This window comes from Salmo trutta, chromosome 29 (assembly GCF_901001165.1).
Source record: "Salmo trutta chromosome 29, fSalTru1.1, whole genome shotgun sequence".
Classification (NCBI taxonomy): Eukaryota; Metazoa; Chordata; class Actinopteri; order Salmoniformes; family Salmonidae; genus Salmo; species Salmo trutta.
The window spans coordinates 19,130,390-19,151,546 of NC_042985.1; the positions used below are offsets into that span (position 1 = coordinate 19,130,390).

The following is a 21,157-nucleotide window of genomic DNA, read 5'->3' on the forward strand; positions in this document are numbered from 1 at the left end:
GATGTGCATATCCCGACGGTAACATCTTTATAAATGTAAAGAAAAATCCCACCAAAAAAAGACAGCATAAAAAGTTTTTCATTTGAGCCGGCCGACACAGGGAGACCCATGGGGGGGCGCACAATTGGCCCAGCATCGTCCGGGTTAGGGGGAGGGTTTGGCCGGCAGGGATGTCCTTGCCGGATTGTGCTCTAGCGACTCCTGTGGTGGGACCGGGCGCATGCACGCTGACACGGTAGCCAGGTGTACGGTGTTTCCTCCGAAACATTGGTGTGGCTGGCTTCCGGGTTAAGAAGGCATTGTGTCAAGAAGCAGCGCGGCTTGGTTGGGTTGTGTTTTGGAGGACGCACGGCTCTCAACCTTCGCCTCTCCCGAGTCTGTATGGGAGTTGCAGCGATGAGACAAGACTGTAACTACCAATTGGACACCACGAAATTGGGGAGAAAGGGGGGTAAAAGTAATTTAAAAAAAAGTTTTTTCATCTGTCCTTGAAACCATGCACTGTAAGTAAAAGCACCAAAATGAGTGGGAGCTCCTATCCTATTGTTCTGTTTGTATGCTTGAGAAACGTAACACAAACCTGTTCTTGCCCAGCATAAGCACTCAGAGAGGCCAGGGCTGAGATGCCAGACATCTGGGAGATGTGGTTGTCATACAGGTCTAGGAAGGCCAGGTGCCGCAGACGAGACAGATTGTGGATGTGCGTGATGAGGTTGTGCTGAAAGTTAAGCAGCCGCAGCCTACCCATGCCCTCCAGCAGGGGACACTCCTCCAGACCACGCCTGACACACAAAACACAAAGGCATTGTCAACAACACCACTCTGTGAAAGGATGACCCTGTATTATCTTGTTATGATGCAGAGGAGAGGGGGCTCACAGGAAAAAAGGTACAAGCCACCTGATACCACACTGTCTGCCTTCCAACACTGGCACGCAGGGTTCAGGAGATCTCATTATTCTAAGTGGATGAGGCCATATATATGGTTTATTGTTGACTAGTCTCTGCCGAGTCCCCAACAAACGAATGATCCGGTTTTCAGGGGAATTGGAAAGAGAGCCTGTGACGGGACTTCCCGCTTTTGGACGTTAACAAAGCCATGTTCTGTTGCCAAACGTTCTCGAACGTTGCAGATAGAAATGCCATGAATAGAGCCGATGTGATTCCTTATTCTACATATCAGAGATGCAAGTTTGATCTACATAGCCTATTTCTATCTGAATATTCCAGAATATTCCAAAACGTTCAATCCTGCTGAAGGTGCCCGGCGACACTCCATCTTAACTCCTCCTCCAAATTTACTGGATTGTTTGAACAGTGCAGAAGAGAACATCCCCAGACAGTTTTTTTCTTCTTCTCATCAAGACCAGTATGTAGAGGATCTAGTTTTAGGTGTTTCTTTTACGCCTGCAAAGTTGACATGCACTGTCAGAGAGCAGGATAATCTTTATAAGGGACTTTGCTGAACCCTACTGGTGAGTGCAAGCAATTACAAACTTGGCATTCCATTGCATGACAGTGTATTGAGAAGCTCAACATAGACCACTGAACAAACAAAGCCATGAGTGTTTTAGCCTACCTGTCCAAATCTAGTCGCTCAGGACTCAAAGCACAGTCATCACGGGAACGAAAGGCAATTGGAAAACTAGAGGGAGAATTCTCACTCAATGATATGGCATCCCCTGGTCCTGTTACAAAGACACATTTGTTCAGAAATGCATCAGGTTTTACATGTCCAGAAGTGTTTACCTTGAGCACAGAGCAGAATGTTCCATTAGACTGACTTTGATCCAAGAAAAAAAAGCAGGGGGATTGGCATAGCTGAAGAGAGGGGTAGGATCCTGAGTGCAGCCACTCACCAGTTGGCAGGGTGAGGGGTGAGGTACTGTGGGAGTAGATGGCCCCTGCACTGTGGGTTGCTCTCCTAGGCTTCACTCTGTGTGGCTGTGGCCCCAGGTCACCAGTCAGCCCACTGGGTAGAGCAGCAGCAGGGGGTAGGAGGGGATGCTCAGGGCCCATAAACTCACTGACAAACGCCAGCACAGGGGTGTGGAGAGGCCTGCCGCCACTGTCTACATTCAGCCTGCTGTCTGGAGAAAAAAGTAAATGGTGAGACAGAGAAGACGGGGACAGGTAAGAGACTGTCACGGTGTCTTGCAACTTAGTCAGGTAGTACCTTGTCTTGGTGGATTAATTTTCATGGTGTCCATGTTTATCCTGTTTGTAAAGTCTTTAGACCATCGGACGTCCAGCTGTCAAATAAACCATTTAATGAATTAGAAATATATAATTATGATAATTAAAGGGTACTCAAGACATAATGTCATGCTTTCCATATTAAGGCATTGTCTCATTAAAATAGTATAATTTGGGGAATGGGGACACTCCTCACTGTGGATCTATCTAGGAAGGCAAACTCACTGGTCTCTGAACATTTCTCTCTGGTATTTGAGAGTTCACTGCTGTAAAGTGCAGTTTATAGCTGTTGACCTGTGGGGAATGACAGAAAAAGATGAGGCAACTTAAGACTGGCAATTGTAACAATAGATGAACAACAACTAAGCTAAGAACACTTGATAATATTCATGCATTTGTGGAGCAACAACATGCAACCCAGCCACTGTAAAATCAGCTAGATAGCAATCTTGCTTATTTATATGACTGTTACAGAGTTGCATTAGCTTTCTGGATAAGCTAGCTAGCATGCTATCTCTTGCCTAATAAAGACAGAGAGTAAGTAAAGATGATTTATTGTGGACACATCGTTCTTACCGTGGGAGAAAGACACCTTCCTGTAATGGCTGTATTGTTGTTGGTCTGTTGTCTTTGTGGTCGCATTTTTGCTAGTGTTACAACGTTGCTAGTCAGCTTGCTATAATGTGGCTAACTAACCCGTTTTGTTGTTTAACGTCAATGTTAATTATTTTAAAATGTATTGTTGAGAACTGATGCTACAATGTAAAAATGGCTCATCATGTCACTGACAGAGCACCAACTGCCCTGGCAACGCCCAACACTTCTACCTTGATTACACCACATCCTGTCTCAATATAAGTAATCCCGCCAACAACCCTAAAAATGAAAGTTTCCGCTTGTAGAATTACCGGTAGAATATGAATAGAATGGAATAGATCATTATTGTTCATTTGGTTCGGACTGAAAATCCAACTTCAGCCTAATCGACTTTTTAGATGTTTTCTACTCTGCATTCCACTATACTGTTATCCCCTGAGCTAAAGCCTAGTTATGAGGTTAACGTTACCTGTTATCAAGTCTCAGGCAAGGTTATCACCTTCTCCGCAATGACCCCAGTTTATAGGAATCACTGACCAAATCTGGGTCACGCCACCAATTTTACAAGAATGTGTTAGCCTGCTGAGCTAAACCCTAGGTCTCCGGTTTCAGGCAAGGTTAGGCTATCACGCACCTAACCGCCTCCATTATTCATTTGTATGAGCAATACAAGTAAGAAAGTAATCCAAAAACAGATTTAAGAGCCATGTCCTCTTACACTATTATTGATGCATTCATAAACACTTTTTTAAAGAAAAAACTCTCCACCGGTGACCCTCTCACTGTTATGAAGCTTTAGTTACACTGTCTCAGCTGGAAACGATAAGAGCTAGGAAAGAACTCTCACTCGGACTCATCAAAGCACATCCCACACACATGCTCATCACAAGGATATATTCATAAAACTGACACATTTGTGGGAGATGATGTTGTAATCTTATGTGACAAGCAGATAATGGAATGCTCTGTATAAATGACAGTTCTTCCACAATTGACCTAGCTACTTCTGTTGTGACACAATGTCACTTTTGTAATAATTGTTTTACCACATACACAAAAAATAATGGTCTGTATACTTCAGAGATAATTGTCCCACATCAAAGCATATAATTATGGTTCTGCAGTCAACCCCTTCTGCAGGCATTTTATAAGGGCATGATGAAGTGGATTGTATGAATGTGATATATATCTCACAATTGCCAATAAAAAACATGCCGCTAAGACACAGGGATCAATGTAAATTGTCTGTCATTATGTATTATGCATGGGGACTTGGCCAGTCAGAGCTCTCTGGGGTACAGCGGTCTATAAATATCTTGTCTGACTCAGAATGAGGGAGTGATGTGGAGCAGAAGTAAAATGTTGCACTCATCTGTAAATCGAAAAACATAAGATCTGGCATCCTTTAGGGAGTAATAGAATCCCGAATAAAACAAAAGAAAGAAACATTGTATTTTTTGTCGACAATAAAACTAAGCAATCCCTTCAATATCAGTAGTGAGTTACTGAGCACAGGCATTTACAGACTGCGAACAATTGAGATTTTCTGTCAAAGAAAGTTGCTGGAGTCTGGCCCCACAGAGTCAGTTTGTTCCACATACAGTAATAGCTGACATACATGTATGCATGGATGAGAAACACACACCTTCTGACAGACTCACAAAGGATTCTCTATTATCACCAGGGCATGTATATTTACAAAGACATACATGAATATTTTCCTTCAACTTTACTCCAAACGTCTTTCATTCAAGGCAGGATTGCCCAATCATGTATCAGATGATTTTGTGAAAGATTGCATCACATTCACAAGCTCAAAAAGCAAAATGTTTCACAATGTTCCTAAGAATCTCATGACTACTAATTGATATACTTCCCTTCAGATTCTTCACAATTGGGACACAGGAAAAACACATATCAAATATAACTAAAGTGTAGATGGTAAATTAAACCTTGTAAAAACAGAATAAAAAAGCAAATGTTCAGCTTTCTCTATCCAGACGTCCAGAATGGAGAAAATCATACAGACAAAAAAATGTGTACATTTAAAATAAATAAACATATGTAAGATGTTTTGTAGTGATGATAAAGATTACAAATTAACACCCTTGTTGTTGAATGTTAAGTGCAGGCGAATAGTGGTCACAATTGCATTCAGTCTAGACAAAGAGGAAATACCAGCTCTCTGACCAAGAGAGGGGAGCTCATTTTAACTCAGCTCATTTGAACTCAGCTCAGTTTACAGCAATCAGCTTACTCCTGCCAAAGGTGTCCCAAATGGCAGCCTATTCCCTATGGGCCCTGGTTAATTGTAGTGCACTTTAAATGGAATATGGTGCCATTTGGGGTGCAACCCGTGTCTCTATTGGGGCTGTTTCCTGCTGCAGACACCTGACAGATAAGCTGTTGAGGGGGGTGTTGGAACATCTTCCTGCAGAGCCATTATCTGATTGATGTCTGCTCCTGGCTTGTGGCACTGGGAGGTACAGCACTGCTGCAGCAGGACATGTGGTTCAGAGTATGAGTCAGTCCACCAGCTGTACAACTCTTGCTAACAGGGTGGAGAAAACATCAAGTCATCTCAGGCTTGGCAACTGTATTAGCAATGGTGTAGCAGTTGTGGTGTGGGTGATGATTTACGAGGCCACGTAGGATATGATACAGTCCTACAATTAAAAACAGTCAGCGAGTGTCATACATGCACTAAAGGTTTGGGCCAATTGGGTGTAGGTTTGGAGATAACAGACCATGAATTGGATTATGGAAATCCTGACATCTTCAAATCTGTGTTGCAAAGGGCTATTTTATTATAGGCATACACATAATCTCATAGTAAAAGCCACTGCTGACAGTAATGCTTCATGACACTATATACTCTGGTGTCGTTTTTTTGTGTCCTTCCCCATAGCAAACCCCTCAATGCGGTCTAATGCTAAAAGCCTATTATCCAATTTGCAGGTTCTGAGAAATGGGTCGGCCTTCATGATTGGTGCATTGCAATTTCCCCAATTGCAGAACAGCACGTGGCATTTACACTTCAACTTCCCCTTATTTAGGACACGTGTGAAATAGCAGCCATTGTTTACTAGAAATAGTGACGAAGGGAAAAATACACAAAAATGCAAACATTGGTAAACGCATTTATCCGTTGTCTCTATTTTCTCCTCCCTCCCTCTTGGCTTCATCTTGGGGTTTGCTGGTGGGTTGGGGATGAGTGCGGAAAGACGACATGGCCCAATCCCAGAGCTCGTTTCAAAAGCAGAACGCTTCTTACATATCAGGAAGTAACAACACAAGACTGCTCCATCCCCTCGGTCTCCCCAGCTCCTAGCTGCGTCTCGCTAGCTGCTAGCTCCACGCCACCCCAGGGTTCTCCGTGGGGTAGAATTTGGGGACTCTGGCAAGCTGTGGAGCGCATCTTCGGGGCTTCCGTGGCCATTCAAAAGCGTCGAGGTGTGTGTGCCCCGTATTCTTGCGACTTCAATTGTTGTATTACAGGGAATAAAGGCTTTCATGAAAGCACTACCACTGGTGTAGCCGAGGAGGAAGTGAACGAACCGGGAGAAAACGCATTTATTTCGGGTAAAATGACGAGTGCCACCATGGAGTTTCAGAAATATATCGAATCTGCATCAGCTTCGTCAGCGGGACGGGAAACCGATGAGGTGATAATTGTGGATCAACACCTGCATGAGATGGGGACTCAAGTGATGATAACAGTGGCTATTCAGGCGGCAGACGACGAGGAACCAGAGGAGGAGGTGTCCTCAAACAATCTCGATTTCCTCGGAGGCAGCTGTAGTGAAGACGAATTTGGAAGACATGATAAATCCAGGTAAATGCTTTGTCTTGTAATGGCCTGTCTGTCTGTATGCTCCTTTTTAACGTTCTGATTTGATTGTTTATTGAAATTAACCGTATGTATGCTAAAATACTGCAATACTTTCCTTTTGTCGTTTCGTGTTATTTTAATGTGAACTTCAATTCCACAGTGAAGAGTTATGGTAATTGCCAGACAGCTTCTAACCACCTGTAGACGGGCATTGTAATCCCATTGATGTAAAAGACAGAGGCCGATTTGGATGGGACCTTTATTCTCATTGCTCTAATTCCCCTGCGTCATCCCCTGCTTTTTCAACCTGGACTCGCTGCAACCTGGACTCAGACGTAACATAGTGAAACGACCCTGGGTACATAAGCGCGGATGTCGACTCTGCCGCTCCAGCATGCTTTCGGGGCACAGTCGTAGCACGCTGGACTTCGGGCTAGAAGGCAGAGGCATGCTCCCTGCCTGTTTCATTACAATAGTAAATGTAAATCCAGGACACTCTAAATAGGATGAGGTGTTTCGTATGGTGCCGTATATATTCATTTGTGGATGTCCATCCATTTTGTATGATATGTTAGGAATTGCAATTTGCAAAATGTGTGCCATGTTACAAATTCCACATTTTATATATATATATATATATATTTTTTTTTTACACATTGTTGTGGCTAACGTTAGCTAGGTTAGAGAACACATTTGTGTTGTAGACCCTGACCACCCTCCCCCCCAAAAAATTTGAGGGCCTGATTAAATGACAAGTAGAATCACGTCGGCTTGTCCTGAGGTTACAATGCAAATGTGTACTGTTGGGGTACTCGAGGACTGGCGTTGAGAAACACTGGGTTAAAGGTGAAAGGTTAGCAAAGTAGTTGCTAAAGTTGTCTGTGATAATTCTAACACGCAACCAGACTAACCACCCTACTTTCGTTTTTTGCCTTAACTAACCTGTTTTAACCATACGAAACGAATCATACTAAATTGAGTGTTTGGATTTACATTTACTATGTTATGTCTCGTCTGAGACCAGGCTGGCTATTTTTGCCCTTGTAAATCCCTGTGACCAAGTGCTAATGTATAGGCTATGTGGTTGGTATATTTAATTTAGGTAGTCTGAAATAAATGAATATTCTTAGCCAAGTCAGCCAATACATTATAGTCAGTCTTGTGGTGTTCCTCACTTGCAACAATGTTGCACTTGTTTAGGGGCATGGAATATTTTAGTTTTCACATGGTACTTTTGTAACAAGTGAACTACTCATTGATGCTCTTTGACTAGCTTATTATTGTGGCAGGAGAGAATCGCAGAGGATGACTAAGTCTACAATAATTGGTCCCTTTACAGTGGTGTTGTGTGCGGGGGAGGTGTTGTGCCCACATATTTTGTTGTCGAAGGGCTTCCCCGGACTTTAACACAGTGGGTTGGCTGCTGCAATCATTACGTTGTTGTCTGGGGTATTCAACTAGTGCCTTGCCTGCGGGATGGGATCGCTGGGTGAGGAGGATGACCCATCCACACAGTAATGTCATTCAGACCTTCACTCTTATTGCAGCCAGCAATGCTGGCCTGGCATACCTGTGCAAATTTTAAAGCCCTCTGTCAATAGAGCTTTGATTAAACCTTTGTTTTGGTGTGGCAGGCAGTAAATGACTGCATTGTTTGATTTTGAAGTCTGGCTGATATGGCAAATAGCCCTGTCCCTGTGTGGGAGGCATGTAGTGTGTGGCGATGACTCTGCACTCTTCAGATGGAGGTCTTAGCAATTTCTGTTCATGTTGGCGGGACACCCTGTGGTGTTGCGGTTCTGGCAGAGAGCAGTGTGACGGTCACACTGTGGTTAGGCAGCCTGTCACTACTGTCACAGGAAGAACCTGAAAATGAAATCTGAGGAAAGAGTCAAGATGGCAGATCTCTAGCAGCTCTTTTCAGCATGTTGCCATGGGTAATGGCTGAGGCTGTTTTGATCAGTTCTCCTGCCAAATCGGTTAAGCTCCTGCCTTGTGTCTCTGTGAACTGGCATGTTATCCATTTTCTTTCTCAGTGGCGCTGGCACGAGTGGCGGTGAGCTGGAGGAGGAGAGCTGGCAGCCCCCAGACCCAGAGCTGACCCAGAAGCTGGTGACCCAGATCGAGTACTACCTGTCGGATGAGAACCTGGAGCACGATGCCTTCCTGCTCAAACACGTCCGACGCAACAAGCTGGGCTTCGTCAGTGTCAAACTGCTCACCTCCTTCAAGAAGGTAACGTTTGATCTCCAGCTGACAGTTTGGTTTCTTGATATTGAAATATCAATTGAATTCCCTGGGGGCTCATATAACTGAATGCAACAGCAGTTCCTAGTGTCAATATGGCAAGCCGTTGGGGCTAGGAAGTGCATTCTCACATGAGTTGGAGGCGGGCGCATCTGGTGTGAATGAGGCTTATACATGCTCATTGATTTTGGCTGTTTCCATTTTTAGTTCCCACTTCCAAGAATAAGATCTGTGTTTTTCTCCTCTACTGGTTTAATTTCTAATGTTCACAGCTGCATGAATACTGTAAATGTTTATTTAGTTTCTAAGAGGAACTAACAGCAATATTTGTTGCTGCATTTACCAACAAATGTTTGAATTTTAGGAACTGTTGAACACTACTTCTTTAGTAGCCAGTAACTTGATTTGCCTTTTGATAGCTGTTGCTTACATAGAAATAATCTCATTCTAGATCTGTGGCTGCTTATGCTATCATACTACCATCAGGACAATGGATTTTTAGTTTTAAGGATGTATGATAAAACAAAGGATGTTCTCATACAGGATGCTGCCTGTAAAAGTAAAGACTTTCACTTCCGATTATCTCTAACAGTTATTTTCCTCCCAGGTGAAGCACTTGACGCGAGACTGGAGAACAACTGCATATGCTCTGCGCCACTCGACAATACTTGAGCTAAATGATGAGGGGCGCAAAGTGCGTCGCAGATCAACAGTGCCCGTGTTTGCCAGCGAGTCACTGCCAAGCCGCATGCTGCTACTCAGCGAGCTGCAGAGCTGGCCAGAGCTGGGTGTGGTGATGGAGGGTGGGGCTGGCGATGGGAGTGAGGGCAGCGCTACCCAACAGGAACAACTGATGAAGCTGCTGCTGAAAGCGTTTGGAACATATGGAGCCATTGCCTCTGTGAGGGTGCTGAAGCCTGGCAAGGACCTGCCAGCCGACCTGAAGAAGCTGAGTGGCCGCTACACACAGCTGGGCACTGAGGAGTGTGCCATCGTGGAGTATGAGGAAGTGGAAGCTGCAGTCAAAGCCAACGAGGCTGTGGGCAGCGAGGAGGGGACAGGGTCTCTGGGGTTGAAGGTGGTCCTGATCGGCACCAAGCCTCCCAAGAAGAAGGTCCCCAAAGATCAGCGTCAGCGCGAGGAGGGAGTAGGAGGAATGAGGAAGAGCCACTCACTCAACAGCCGGGTACGGGAGCTTCAGTATCACGAAGACTCTGCCTGTAGCTCCTCAGAGACTGAGAGCAACCCCACCTCCCCCAGACTGGCCCGCAAATCCCGCTCTGTCAATAAGCTAAGTCCCACTGGAGGGGGTGCCACCTTCCAGAACAATCACCTGAGCCCAGCTGTGTCCCCACGCTCCAGCCCCTGGTCGAGCCCCCGGGCCAGCCCATGCTCCCAACGCAAGTCTCCCCACTCCCATAAGTCTCCTTTGGCCAGTGAGGGCAGACTGAGCCCTGAGGCTGGGAGACGTTGGGCGGACTACTCCTCAGACAGCAGCCTGACGCCATCCGGTAGCCCCTGGGTCCAGAGGCGCAGGCAGGTGGCCTCCCAGGAGAGCAGCCCAGTAGGGAGCCCCATGCTGGGTCGAAAGATCCAGGGCGCAGACGGGCTTCCGCCAGGCGTAATGCGGCTACCGCGTGGGCCTGATGGAACACGTGGTTTTCACTGTGGTGTGTCCATTGGTGTTGCTGAGAGGGGAGAGAAGACCGCTTCTACCCAAACCTGACACTCAGACCCCATGCCCCCAGTGTTAAAGCAGTACACTGAGTACAGCGACAAGATTTGACCCAGTCCTTTGGCCACTACATTGACGTTCTTCATCTCCCGCCCCACATTTGAATGGTCGTAGATTTGTTCTGTTTAATAGTTGTTTGGAGTTTTGCCAGTCTTTGTTATACTTTTATACAATATTTTGTTTAAAAACATGGTGACGCCTAATTTATGAATATTTAAGACACATTTTGAGTTTATTAAATTCAAAGTTGAGTACTGTATTTCAGACACCAGAGTAATGGTATTTGTCACCTCCAATTGCTATCTAAGGTGTTAAGCATGGGGCGGGGCAGAGATTTACTTCAGTAACCCTATTTTACTTTTTTATTGGAAAGTTTCCAGTGTCAGTCTTAAAGTGTATAAAATCTCATTTTGTATGGATGGTGTGAACAGTGGTATGGGCACATGGCGTGGATATCGCCATATGCCTTTTGCTATATTTGTCTATTGTGAGTATCAATGTTATTTGCTCCGTAAACTGTGGCCATACTTTCCCTGCCAGAAGGCTGAACAGTTATCACATGGACTACTTTATTTTTCCTTCATTTTTAATATTTTTTCCTGGATGCCTAACTTAAGCTTCCAAAGTAGGGGTTACACTCCTAACTCTGCAAAAAAATGAAAAATACTGGATGGGGGGAGCCCTTCCTTGGCTGGAATCTGTTTCTATCAGTGTATAGCCTCTGCCGAGTCCCCAACAATCTGGTTTTCAGGGGAAATGCAAAGAGCCTGACCAGACTTCTGCTTTTGGACGTTATCAAGACAACTCCATCTTAAGTCCTCCACATTTACTGGATTGGTTGAACAGTGTGGAAGAGAACCTACCCTGACACTTATTTTTCTCGTCAAGACCAGTATGTAGGGGATCTGGTTTCAGGTGTTACTTTTATGCCTGCTATGTTGGGTTAATCAGTGTGTAGCATGCTGGTAGTGGGGTATATGAGGGATGCAATGTTCAGGTTTGAGTGTGCAAAATGCAGATGCTCTTGAACTCTTGACATCTGAGCTGGGGTAATGTGCATTTTCTTTATTGTACAAAATAAATCACAAATTGCATTTGGCTTGTGGCAACATTTCCATTCGATTAGGAACTTAGGAATGGGCATCAAGCCAATTCGGCCTAACGCAAGTTCAAATGTTTTAGTTAACACGATTGATTGTCAAAGATTTAAATGAATACCCTAATCACATGCACAAGACATGGCTTATTGGCTGCATTCCACAACGAGCTACCATTATCACATGATTGACTGCACAGATGAAGAGCATGAGCTGGAAGAAAGAGTGGACGTTAGTATCAATACCAGCCTTCTCTGCAAAACTGGGTAACAAATTTACAGATTGCAGTAAGATTTGATAAGCTATTATTCAGGTCTATTACATAGCTGGATCTAATTGGTATTATTGTGAAATTGCTTTCAAATGTTCCTTAGCAACTACAAAGGTCTGATGCAAATCCAGTATCTCATGCTGAGATGCTATGAAATCAGAAGATGTGATCCAGCTTTATCAGGATACAGATACTACATGTATCAACTTATTAATTACTGTATGACTATTGGAAGTTGGAACTACTGAGTTACAGTTCATATAAGAATCAGTCCACTGAAATCAATTCATTAGGCCCTAATGAATGGATTTCTGGTGACTGGTAATACAGATATGCATCTGGTCACAATATAAATATTTTTTTTAAAGTAGGGGCGTGGATCAGAACCAATCAGTATCTGATGTGACCATTTTCCTCATGCATAGAGTTGATTGTGGAATATTATCCCAATCCTCTTCAAGGCTGTGTGCAATTGCTGTACATTGGCGGGAATTTCAACACGCTGTTGTACACGTCGATCCAGAGCATCCCAAACAGCTCAATGGGTGACATGTCTGAGTATGCATGCCATGGAAGAAATGGGACATTTTCAGCTTCCAGGAATTGTGTACCTCCCACACAGTTTACCTAAACCCTTTAATGGATCTTTCCAGGTTAATTCTGAAATCCATCCATATAACGCAAGACACTGCAATAACCTTCACCCTCCCCACTGCCACACCTCACATAGAGAATGAACTATCAGATACGGAGGTACCATACTCTGAAATTCTTATCTTCACATTGCCAAAACCTCATCCGGTCAGTCTGATGAACCAAACTACCCAATAATCCCTCCATGTAGCCTAACTCACATGTTTTTTCTTGTTTACTGAGTATATTATGTGCAATTATAATTCATATGCTTAACTGATTGAACTATTTTTTTGTACTTATTTGTGGTGTGGTTTTCATATAAGCCCTTTCGGGCTTCTAACCTCACCTGCACACCATTTTTACATCAGTACTGTTTTGTCTTTCACTTTTCTTTGGTGCAAATAAAATAAAAACTAAAAGCTACAGATCCTTGCGACATGGAGCCGTGGGTTATCATGCTGAAACATGAGGTGATGGCGGCAGATGAATGGTGCGACAATGGGCCTCAGGTATCTGTGCGTTCAAATTGCCATCGATCAAATGCAATTGTGTTGTCCGGCCATACCATAACCCCACCACCACCATGAGGCACTCTGTTCACAACGTTGACATCAGTAAACCTCTGGCCCACACGACACTATACACGTGGTCTGCGGTTGAGGCCTATTGGACGTACTTCCAAATTCTCTAAAATGACATTGGAGATGGCTTATGGTAGGGAAATTATCTGGCAACAGCTCTCGTGGATATTCCTGCAGTCAGCATGTCAATTGCACGCTCCTTCAAAAGTTGAGACATCTGTTGCATTGTGTTGTGTGACAAAACTTCACATTTTAGAGTGTCCTTTTATTGTCCCCTGCACAAGGCGCACCTGTGTAATGATCATGCTGTTTAAGTAGCTTCTTGATATGCCACACCTGTCAGGTGGATTAATTATCTTAGTAAAGGAGAAATGCTCACTAACAAGGATGTAAACAAATTTGTGCACAAAATTAGAGAGAAATCAGCTTTTTGTGCTTATGGAAAATTTCTGGGATCTTTTATTTCAGCTCATGAAACATGGGACCAACACTTTACATGTTGCATTTATATTTTTGTTCAGTATACTGTATAACATCCTAGGAACCAGTAGCCTACTGCTGTTACTAGTAGATCCAGTGAAATGATGCCAAACGAACTGTTTCTTGCATAAGACAGGAATGAATGAATGGTCTTTTGTCTTCATCACTCACGATTAACAATTCTAAACTAATCATAGGGGATTTCACCACAATGGAAGTTGTGTTCTGATTCACTTAGGATTGTTGACTCTCAATGGATTTGAACATGCAAATGACTGTCCTATTAAGAGAACTCACATGTGCTCATAGGAGTAATGATATTCACAATATGTTTCCATAAATGTCAATTAACCCAGTAAGACTGCTTTCATTTAATTAAAGAATTACCCTGTTCTGTTCAGCACTGATTGTCTAGTATAGCATCCATGATTCGTATCATCGATTGGACAGTCTATTTTTGTTGATATGTTTTTATCGGAAATGACTAGGTGATATGGTGGTTCTATTGCGGTTCTATTGCCGTTGTATTTTAAGATGCTACTCGTTGAGATACACGTCAGCCTCAACTGAGAAGCGTTTGGTTAAAAATACATAACCCAAAATTAAACAATTTCTTACAGGTTGTATTCATGCTCAGTGAGATATGTGGCATGAGGATGACTGGCATTTATTATTCTAACTGGGTAGCCTTGCCAGCCAAAATGTAGAGGTGGCGGTCAGTCGATTTGGCTCAAACATTAATGGGCCAAACACATTCTGTTGGAGGTGGTACATAACAGTAAGTGATGTGGGAGTGAGGAACTGGGGATGGGGAGCGTATACAGACATTTACTGCAGATCAGCCAATGAGAAGTGCTAACACATGCTAGCAATGCTAGGACCAATGCAGAAGATACTGTAATATGGTGTATGTATTCACATAACCATTAGTCAGTGAGATGTTGAATTACAGTAGTGAGCTTCTCTTTCTGTAGGCCTGTATTTCTGTATCCAATGGCACTGCCTCAAAGATGTGGCACAGTATCGTTACAATGAGGCAGGGCATTTTACTGTGTGAAAAAGCACAGGCATCTGTGAAAGAATGTAGAGGTGAAGTCTAGGTCAATCATCATGGAAATAACAGACCAGATGATTTTGTTTATTCAAGTATGCTTATAATACTAGACAATACTAACAGCAGGCTGAAGACAATAAAGCAAAGTTCAATAACATTTCACAAGTTTAATATTTACAATTTTCTTAAACATCTGTCATTACAGTGTTCCAAAAAAACTAAAATCCTACCTCCAGAACATGAACACATTTTCACCAGAAATATAGGTTACCAGTTTGTGCAGCACACATACTTACGCTCTGGGAGGCTACATATCGTAACCATTCGGGCTGGGCGATTAGCGATGAACAATATCATGAAAGCTACGTATATGAAGAAAAAAACCTGTTGTACAAGTTCTTTGAAAACTAGTACTAAACCATTCTGAACCAGTTAGTGACCTAGTTTAAGCCTGCACAGCTTTACGAGAACAGATTGTGTGTTTTGGGCATGCAGAGCTGTAGTTCAATGCCATGTAATGGTGAAATCTGACATATGCACATCACAGAAGGTTGATGGCGCCTTAATTGGGGAGGACGGGCTCATGGTAATGGGTGGAGTGGAATAGTATCAAATACATGGTTTCCATGTGTTTAATGCCATTACATTCACTCTGTTCCAGCCATCATTATGAGCCGTCCTCCACTCAACAGCCTCCTGTGGTGCATATCCACAATGTAAATACACAATATATGCCCCAGCCATAATAACCACCATGTCATTTCCCCAAATCTGTATCCCAACCACATTTTCAACCAAGCAATCTGACATTCATGTTTCAATGTTACACTCCAAAGAAAATAACCGTTCAAGTATTCTCTTGCTGGTTGGTTTGCAGAGACCACTGAAAGGTTGATCTGCTATCCACCGATGCACATAACCGTCCATCACACTTAGCAGGTGTCACATGCTTTTACAAAATCTGCAGGGAAGAAACTGCTTTTCTTCCAATCACTTTGTTTCTGTTATCGGTATTATAATAATAACTCAATTTTGTGTTCCGTAGCCATGGTTACTGGTCTCCTATGCATGACCATGCAGTGAGTATGGAGCCCCATAGGTGGCCATTGTTACAATATAATTCCAAGCACTGCTTAACTGTGCCTACCTCCCATTCTCCAGTCAGTCCATATCAGCCGGGCCAACTCTAATCACCATTAACCAAACAACTCCAAAACGATGCTCAGTGCAGCTTGTATTACAGTATATCAGTGAAGGATGCTTGGCTTGATGATCTAGAGGCGGACCTGACAAGGCTGACCGTGAAGCTGCACTGGTGGCAGATGGGACAAGAAGTCAGTCTTTCCAGACAGTGGGAATTTGAACAAGCAGATGGTGTGATAATGGGATGGCATCTCCATGGAGTGGATCTTTACAGTCAGACAGTCTGAACTGAAATGGAGAGGGTATCAACCCAACAACCATCATGCCTGTGGAGTGGGCATCAATCACAGGTCTCAGATGTAGAGGGAGCCATCGGCTGGCCCCACATAGCCCGCCCCAATCAGCAGCACATCAATCAGGGTCCAGATGCCCAGGCCACCGAAGCTGAACAGCTTGCCCAGACCCTCTCTCCACTGGCCTAGATAGAACCGGTCAGCCCCAAATCCACCTAGTGTAATGCTGTAGATAGAAACACAACTGGGATTCTACTGCTAACAGTGAAGAGCATAGAAGACATGGATATCTAAGCGGCAAGGCACACCATATTGAAAGTCGGCCGTAGACCACCTTCTTGGTGTTGACAACGGGTGGCAAGTCAATGTGTACAATCGTCGGGAAATTAAAAGAAAATGACGGCTGATGTTCTGTTGTCAGAGGCGGTAGGACGGACACTCTCTGTTTTTAACCTTTATCATCACGGCTTGTTTTGTCCTTAAGAGATGAGTGACTGTTGTGCTACCAAGTCACTCATTCATTTTACAAATTAAAGGATTTTCATGAATATTTTTCTCAAGGATAAAGAAGTTTTATAAAAAGACTCAAAAGAAACCCAAAGAAACTATTAGAAAGTTATAACACACTTAAGCTAGGTGGGGTGATCTTAAAGGGGGGCTGAACTCATCGATTTCCCCTGGGTTTGTGCTACTCGTTAAAAAAATATATATTTTTGTCTTGGAGGTGTGGTTCGATGTGGGTGTGTTATGTTAGCTATATCGTAACCTGGCCTCTATTGTTGTTTGTCCCGCTACAGTCACCGTAGCTAAAATATCCCAAACAGCCACTGTACTTTCAATAAGGGATTGCGTGACGAATGGCGTAACAAAAGCGTAACGCAGCATTACAACAATAACGTGATTGGTCAAAAATCCCATGCTCCGTGCATTATGCATTTCCTCCTTTCTAGACTATCTTTGATGACAGTTGTGTTTGTGATGCTAACGTTAGCTCACAAACGTTTGAGTTGGAAAAAACCCATCCGTTTATAATGAAGCCATTCTTTCAACCCAAGACTGTCAATTATTGGTAGTTCTGCTGCCTGTAAAGAAATGGGCAGGGCTGTAGGTTGATTCTGCTGCTACGATTGGATAGCATGCACTGCAGCACACGTGCACCTGTGCTCTGGATGATTTGAGTATTGCAAGCTGTGCCAGACAGCAGTTCTGTGTGGGCAGAATTGAAATCTAAACCCAACCCAAGGAAAACACTGTTGTTCTTGATTTCGTAAATCAGTTTTGTAAGATACTGACTTAAAATGTTGTCCTAATTACACTTTGTAGTCAGTTTTGGCACCAAAATAAATGTTTCTGACTAATATCGATGCCACATAGGCCGTTTTCAACCAGATAAGCCATTTTTGGTTTCAGCCTTCCTTTAAAACCTCTACGGGATCGGTGTCCCCCCCACGTGACGGTTGAGCTAACGTAGGCTTATGCGATTAGCATGTTGTAAGTAACAAAAAAATTCCCAGGACATAGACATATCTGATATGGGCAGAATGCTTACATTCTTGTTAATCTAACTGCACTGTCCAGTTTACAGTAGCTATTACAGTGAAATAATACCATGCTATTGTTTGAGGAGAGTGCACAATTATGAACTTGAAAATGGATTAATAAACCAATTAGGCACATTTGGGCAGTCTTGATACAATATCTTGAACAGATATGCAATGGTTCATTGGATCAGTCTAAAACTTTGCATATACACTGCTGCCATCTAGTGGCAAAATCTGTACCTGGGCTGGAATAATACATTACGGCCTTTCCCTTGCATTTCAAAGCTAGTAAAAAAAAAAAAATTTGAAAGCATATATTTTTCTTTGTATTATCTTTAACCAGATCTAATGTGTTATATTCTCCTACATTAATTTCACATTTCCACAAACTTCAAAGTGTTTAGTTTCAAATGGTATCAAGAATATACATCTCCTTGCTTCAGGTCCTGAGCTACAGGCAGTTAGATTTGGGTATGTCATTTTAGGCAGAAATAGAAAAAAGGGGTCAGATCCTTAAGAGGTTTTGAAAAGTGTGCTTGTGCAGGAGTCTTACCTGAGTGCCAGTGCTGTAGACCACTTGTACCCTCCTGTCCAGTTGCAGTACAAACGTTTCTGAAATACTCTTTTACCTGAGAACAAAAGACAGTTGTAATGAATGCACTGCACAGTATACACTCCCCCCCATACGCACTTGGCCAGTATACACTCCCCCCCATACGCATTTGGGCAGTATACACTCCCCCCCCCCCATACGCATTTGGGCAGTATACACTCCCCCCCCCCCATACGCATTTGGGCAGTATACACTCCCCCCCCCCATACGCATTTGGGCAGTATACACTCCCCCCCCATACGCATTTGGGCAGTATACACTCCCCCCCCCGTACGCATTTGGGCAGTATATACACTCCCCCCCCCCATACGCATTTGGGCAGTATACACTCCCCCCCATACGCATTTGGGCAGTATATACACTCCCCCCCCATACGCATTTGGGCAGTATATACACTCCCCCCCCCCATACGCATTTGGGCAGTATATACACTCCCCCCCCCATACGCATTTGGGCAGTATACACTCCCCCCCCATACGCATTTGGGCAGTATATACACTCCCCCCCATACGCATTTGGGCAGTATACACTCCCCCAATACGCATTTGGGCAGTATACACTCCCCCCCATACGCATTTGGACAATGAAGCATTTGGCTCTATACTCCAGCATTTTAGATTTGGGATAGAATGTTTTATTTGAGGGTATTTTCATACATATCGGTCTTAAAGCACTTCCTGTAACTAGTCCCCCCATTTGAAGAAGTCATAAGTATTTGGACAAACTAACTTATAGTGAAGTCAAAAGTTTTGAATTTGGTTCCATATTCCTTGCACGCCAAAACTACATCAAGCATGTGACTCTATAAACTTGTTGGATGCGTTTGCAGTTTGTTTTGCCCAATAGGAACTGAATGGTGAATAATGTGTTGTGCCATTTGAGTCACTTTTATTGTAAGTAAGAATAGAAGATGTTTCTGAACACTTCTACATTCATGTGGATGCTAACATGATTATAGATAATCATGAATCAATTATGAATAATGATGAGTGAGACGGTTAGAGGCACAAAGATCATACCCCCCCAAAAATACTATTCTCCCGGGATATCGGTAATGGTGTGAGTTTAGCATGTTTTGTTGTAGCCTCAATGCCATCTCACTCATTATTCATGATTCATTCATGGTTTTTCTTAATAATGGCATTATCAGGATTAATTGTGTTCAGAAGTATCTTATCTACTCAGAAAGAAAATTATCATCATTCACCATTCAGTTACCTTGACAAAATATAACCCAGAACACAACCAAAACAAACTGCAAATGCATCCAAGGGGTTGGTAGAGTCACAAGCTTGATGTAGTCATCGCGTGCAAGGAATATTGGACCAAATACTAAACATTTGACAAAATACTTATGACTTCTTCACATGGGTGGGACTACATACATAATGGTCTTTCATTTCTAAATGGTAAAATATATGTATGAAAAGACCCTCAAATAACAGGTGACATAATTCTGGACTGTTGCCTCATGAAACACTTGATCTCAAATCCAAAATGCTGGAGTATATATATATATATATATATATATATGGAGGGGCATGTATGTATTTTAATAGTAATGAACCAGACACACTGTACAGTAAGTGTATACCTAAGCAGTGTACGTGGTCCAGTACTTGGCAGGTGGCGTTGTAGCGTTTGCGGGGGCAGGCAACGGTCATACAGCTGGTTGAGTTGGAGCATCTGTACTGAGACAGGTCCAGCTGCCAGCAGAACTGGCACGTGATGGCCAGGGAGAAGTTGGTCTGCTGCTTCCCCGACTCCACCTGCAAGCAGAGAAAAATAAACAGCATACTGAAGCATCAACAGCACAATGACAAAGTGCTACAGTTACGTACTTTCTTTGTAAATGGAGCTCCTTGTTCTTTGTCAAGAACAATGTGTCCAACTGGCGAAATGAACTCACTGTGCAGTGGACTCCTCTCTTGGCCTTGCAAGAGAAAGACGCTAGTTTACCATAGCTACAGTTGTGGTGATAGCTGCAGTTGATGCAGTCAGCAGGCAGTCTGTTGCATTGACCCCCACTGGGGCATTTGGCAGCATAGCCATCTGAATCAGTTGGAGATGCTGCAAAACCATTCACAAGATTATATGTTGTCCCATGGACCTCATTCAGTAACAGCACACCAAAGAGGCACTGTCAGTGTCAACATGATAAAAACATCCCATGGATGGAGATTTTACCAGATGATGGAGAAGGAACCACCGGGCTGGTGATGACTGGCTGAGCATCTCGGCTGAAAGGGGGCTCCTGGCCCACGTGTGGGGAGCTCAGGTACCCTGGAAGACAGGAGTTGGCATATAAGGGGGAGGGTGCATCATGTAGTTAGCTGTTATAGCTAGCAAGCTAATAAACACAGCTTGCTGGATCAATTGTACATGTTAGCTAGCTTGCCAGATAAAATACAGTAGGAACAGAATACAGTAAATTGTCTGTAGACCTGCAGACTACCATTGTGTGGATACTAGCCATAAGCTCTTGTAAATGTAAATGTAAACTAGCTAGCTAATGTAATGCGTTATGCCAGCTAACCACTTTGCTAGCTAACTAGCATGGGGGGGGGGGGGGGAAATCACAGATGAAGCTTAGCCCTGGTATATACAAATCCGTTTTAGCATATGTGATGTTACATAGTCTTACCATTCACACATTGCAAACATAGATCCAAAAATAACAGTGTTATGATTCCATGGGCTTTTAGGCAGCGTCTTCTCTCAAATGGCCAAATCTGACTGACGGTAGCCATTGTGCTAACGTAAATCAACTTCAATCCCTTTCTTAGCCTTGTGACCCGCCCATTTAAAGGGGACGCATGCATTTACTTCTTGACGTCAAGAT

The 21,157-nt window shown here is 43.4% G+C and overlaps 3 protein-coding genes across 4 annotated transcripts in view; 1 reads left to right on the forward strand and 2 right to left on the reverse strand.

The window, feature by feature from the left end:
- LOC115167054 (leucine-rich repeat-containing protein 49-like) overlaps nucleotides 1–4,728 on the reverse strand; it is a 56,955-nt gene extending 52,227 nt beyond the window's left edge. The window contains 7 exon segments of the mRNA XM_029721095.1: nucleotides 581–604; nucleotides 606–782; nucleotides 1,579–1,687; nucleotides 1,859–2,089; nucleotides 2,176–2,251; nucleotides 2,421–2,489; nucleotides 2,772–4,728. Of these exon segments, the coding sequence (XP_029576955.1) occupies nucleotides 581–604; nucleotides 606–782; nucleotides 1,579–1,687; nucleotides 1,859–2,089; nucleotides 2,176–2,251; nucleotides 2,421–2,489; nucleotides 2,772–2,837 (752 nt within the window). The 5' untranslated portion in view covers nucleotides 2,838–4,728.
- A 1,361-nt stretch (nucleotides 4,729–6,089) lies between these two features.
- Nucleotides 6,090–11,704, forward strand: larp6a (La ribonucleoprotein 6, translational regulator a). The gene is made up of 3 exons (XM_029721096.1): nucleotides 6,090–6,627; nucleotides 8,661–8,859; nucleotides 9,479–11,704. Exons 1-3 carry the CDS (start codon nucleotides 6,380–6,382, stop codon nucleotides 10,595–10,597), a joined length of 1,566 nt encoding a protein of 521 aa, XP_029576956.1. The 5' UTR covers nucleotides 6,090–6,379; the 3' UTR covers nucleotides 10,598–11,704.
- Nucleotides 11,705–13,618: 1,914 nt separating this feature from the next.
- On the reverse strand, nucleotides 13,619–21,108 carry LOC115167058 (TM2 domain-containing protein 3). Of its 2 annotated transcripts, none has more exons than XM_029721104.1 (6): nucleotides 20,960–21,108; nucleotides 20,503–20,598; nucleotides 20,225–20,385; nucleotides 19,910–20,084; nucleotides 18,256–18,331; nucleotides 13,619–14,742 (listed from the first exon to the last, which is right to left on the reverse strand). In XM_029721104.1, the coding sequence occupies exons 1-6, from the start codon at nucleotides 21,063–21,065 to the stop codon at nucleotides 14,718–14,720; spliced, it is 639 nt and encodes a 212-aa protein (XP_029576964.1). In that variant the 5' UTR covers nucleotides 21,066–21,108; the 3' UTR covers nucleotides 13,619–14,717. The 2 variants fall into 2 exon arrangements, with proteins under 2 accessions (XP_029576964.1, XP_029576963.1); XM_029721103.1 differs by lacking the exon at nucleotides 13,619–14,742 and adding an exon at nucleotides 14,769–16,387.
- Nucleotides 21,109–21,157: the final 49 nt, after the last annotated feature.

Coding starts and splice junctions, on each gene's coding strand:
- larp6a (XM_029721096.1), top strand. CDS start 6,380: ATGACGAGTGCCACCATGGAGTTTCAGAAATATATCGAATCTGCATCA. Junction 6,628..8,660: donor GGAAGACATGATAAATCCAG/GTAAATGCTTTG, acceptor TTTCTTTCTCAG/TGGCGCTGGCACGAGTGGCG. Junction 8,860..9,478: donor TGCTCACCTCCTTCAAGAAG/GTAACGTTTGAT, acceptor TTTTCCTCCCAG/GTGAAGCACTTGACGCGAGA.
- LOC115167058 (XM_029721103.1), bottom strand. CDS start 21,065: ATGGCTACCGTCAGTCAGATTTGGCCATTTGAGAGAAGACGCTGCCTA. Junction 20,386..20,502: donor GGTTCCTTCTCCATCATCTG/GTAAAATCTCCA, acceptor ATGGTTTTGCAG/CATCTCCAACTGATTCAGAT. Junction 20,085..20,224: donor AGAGAGGAGTCCACTGCACA/GTGAGTTCATTT, acceptor CTCTGCTTGCAG/GTGGAGTCGGGGAAGCAGCA.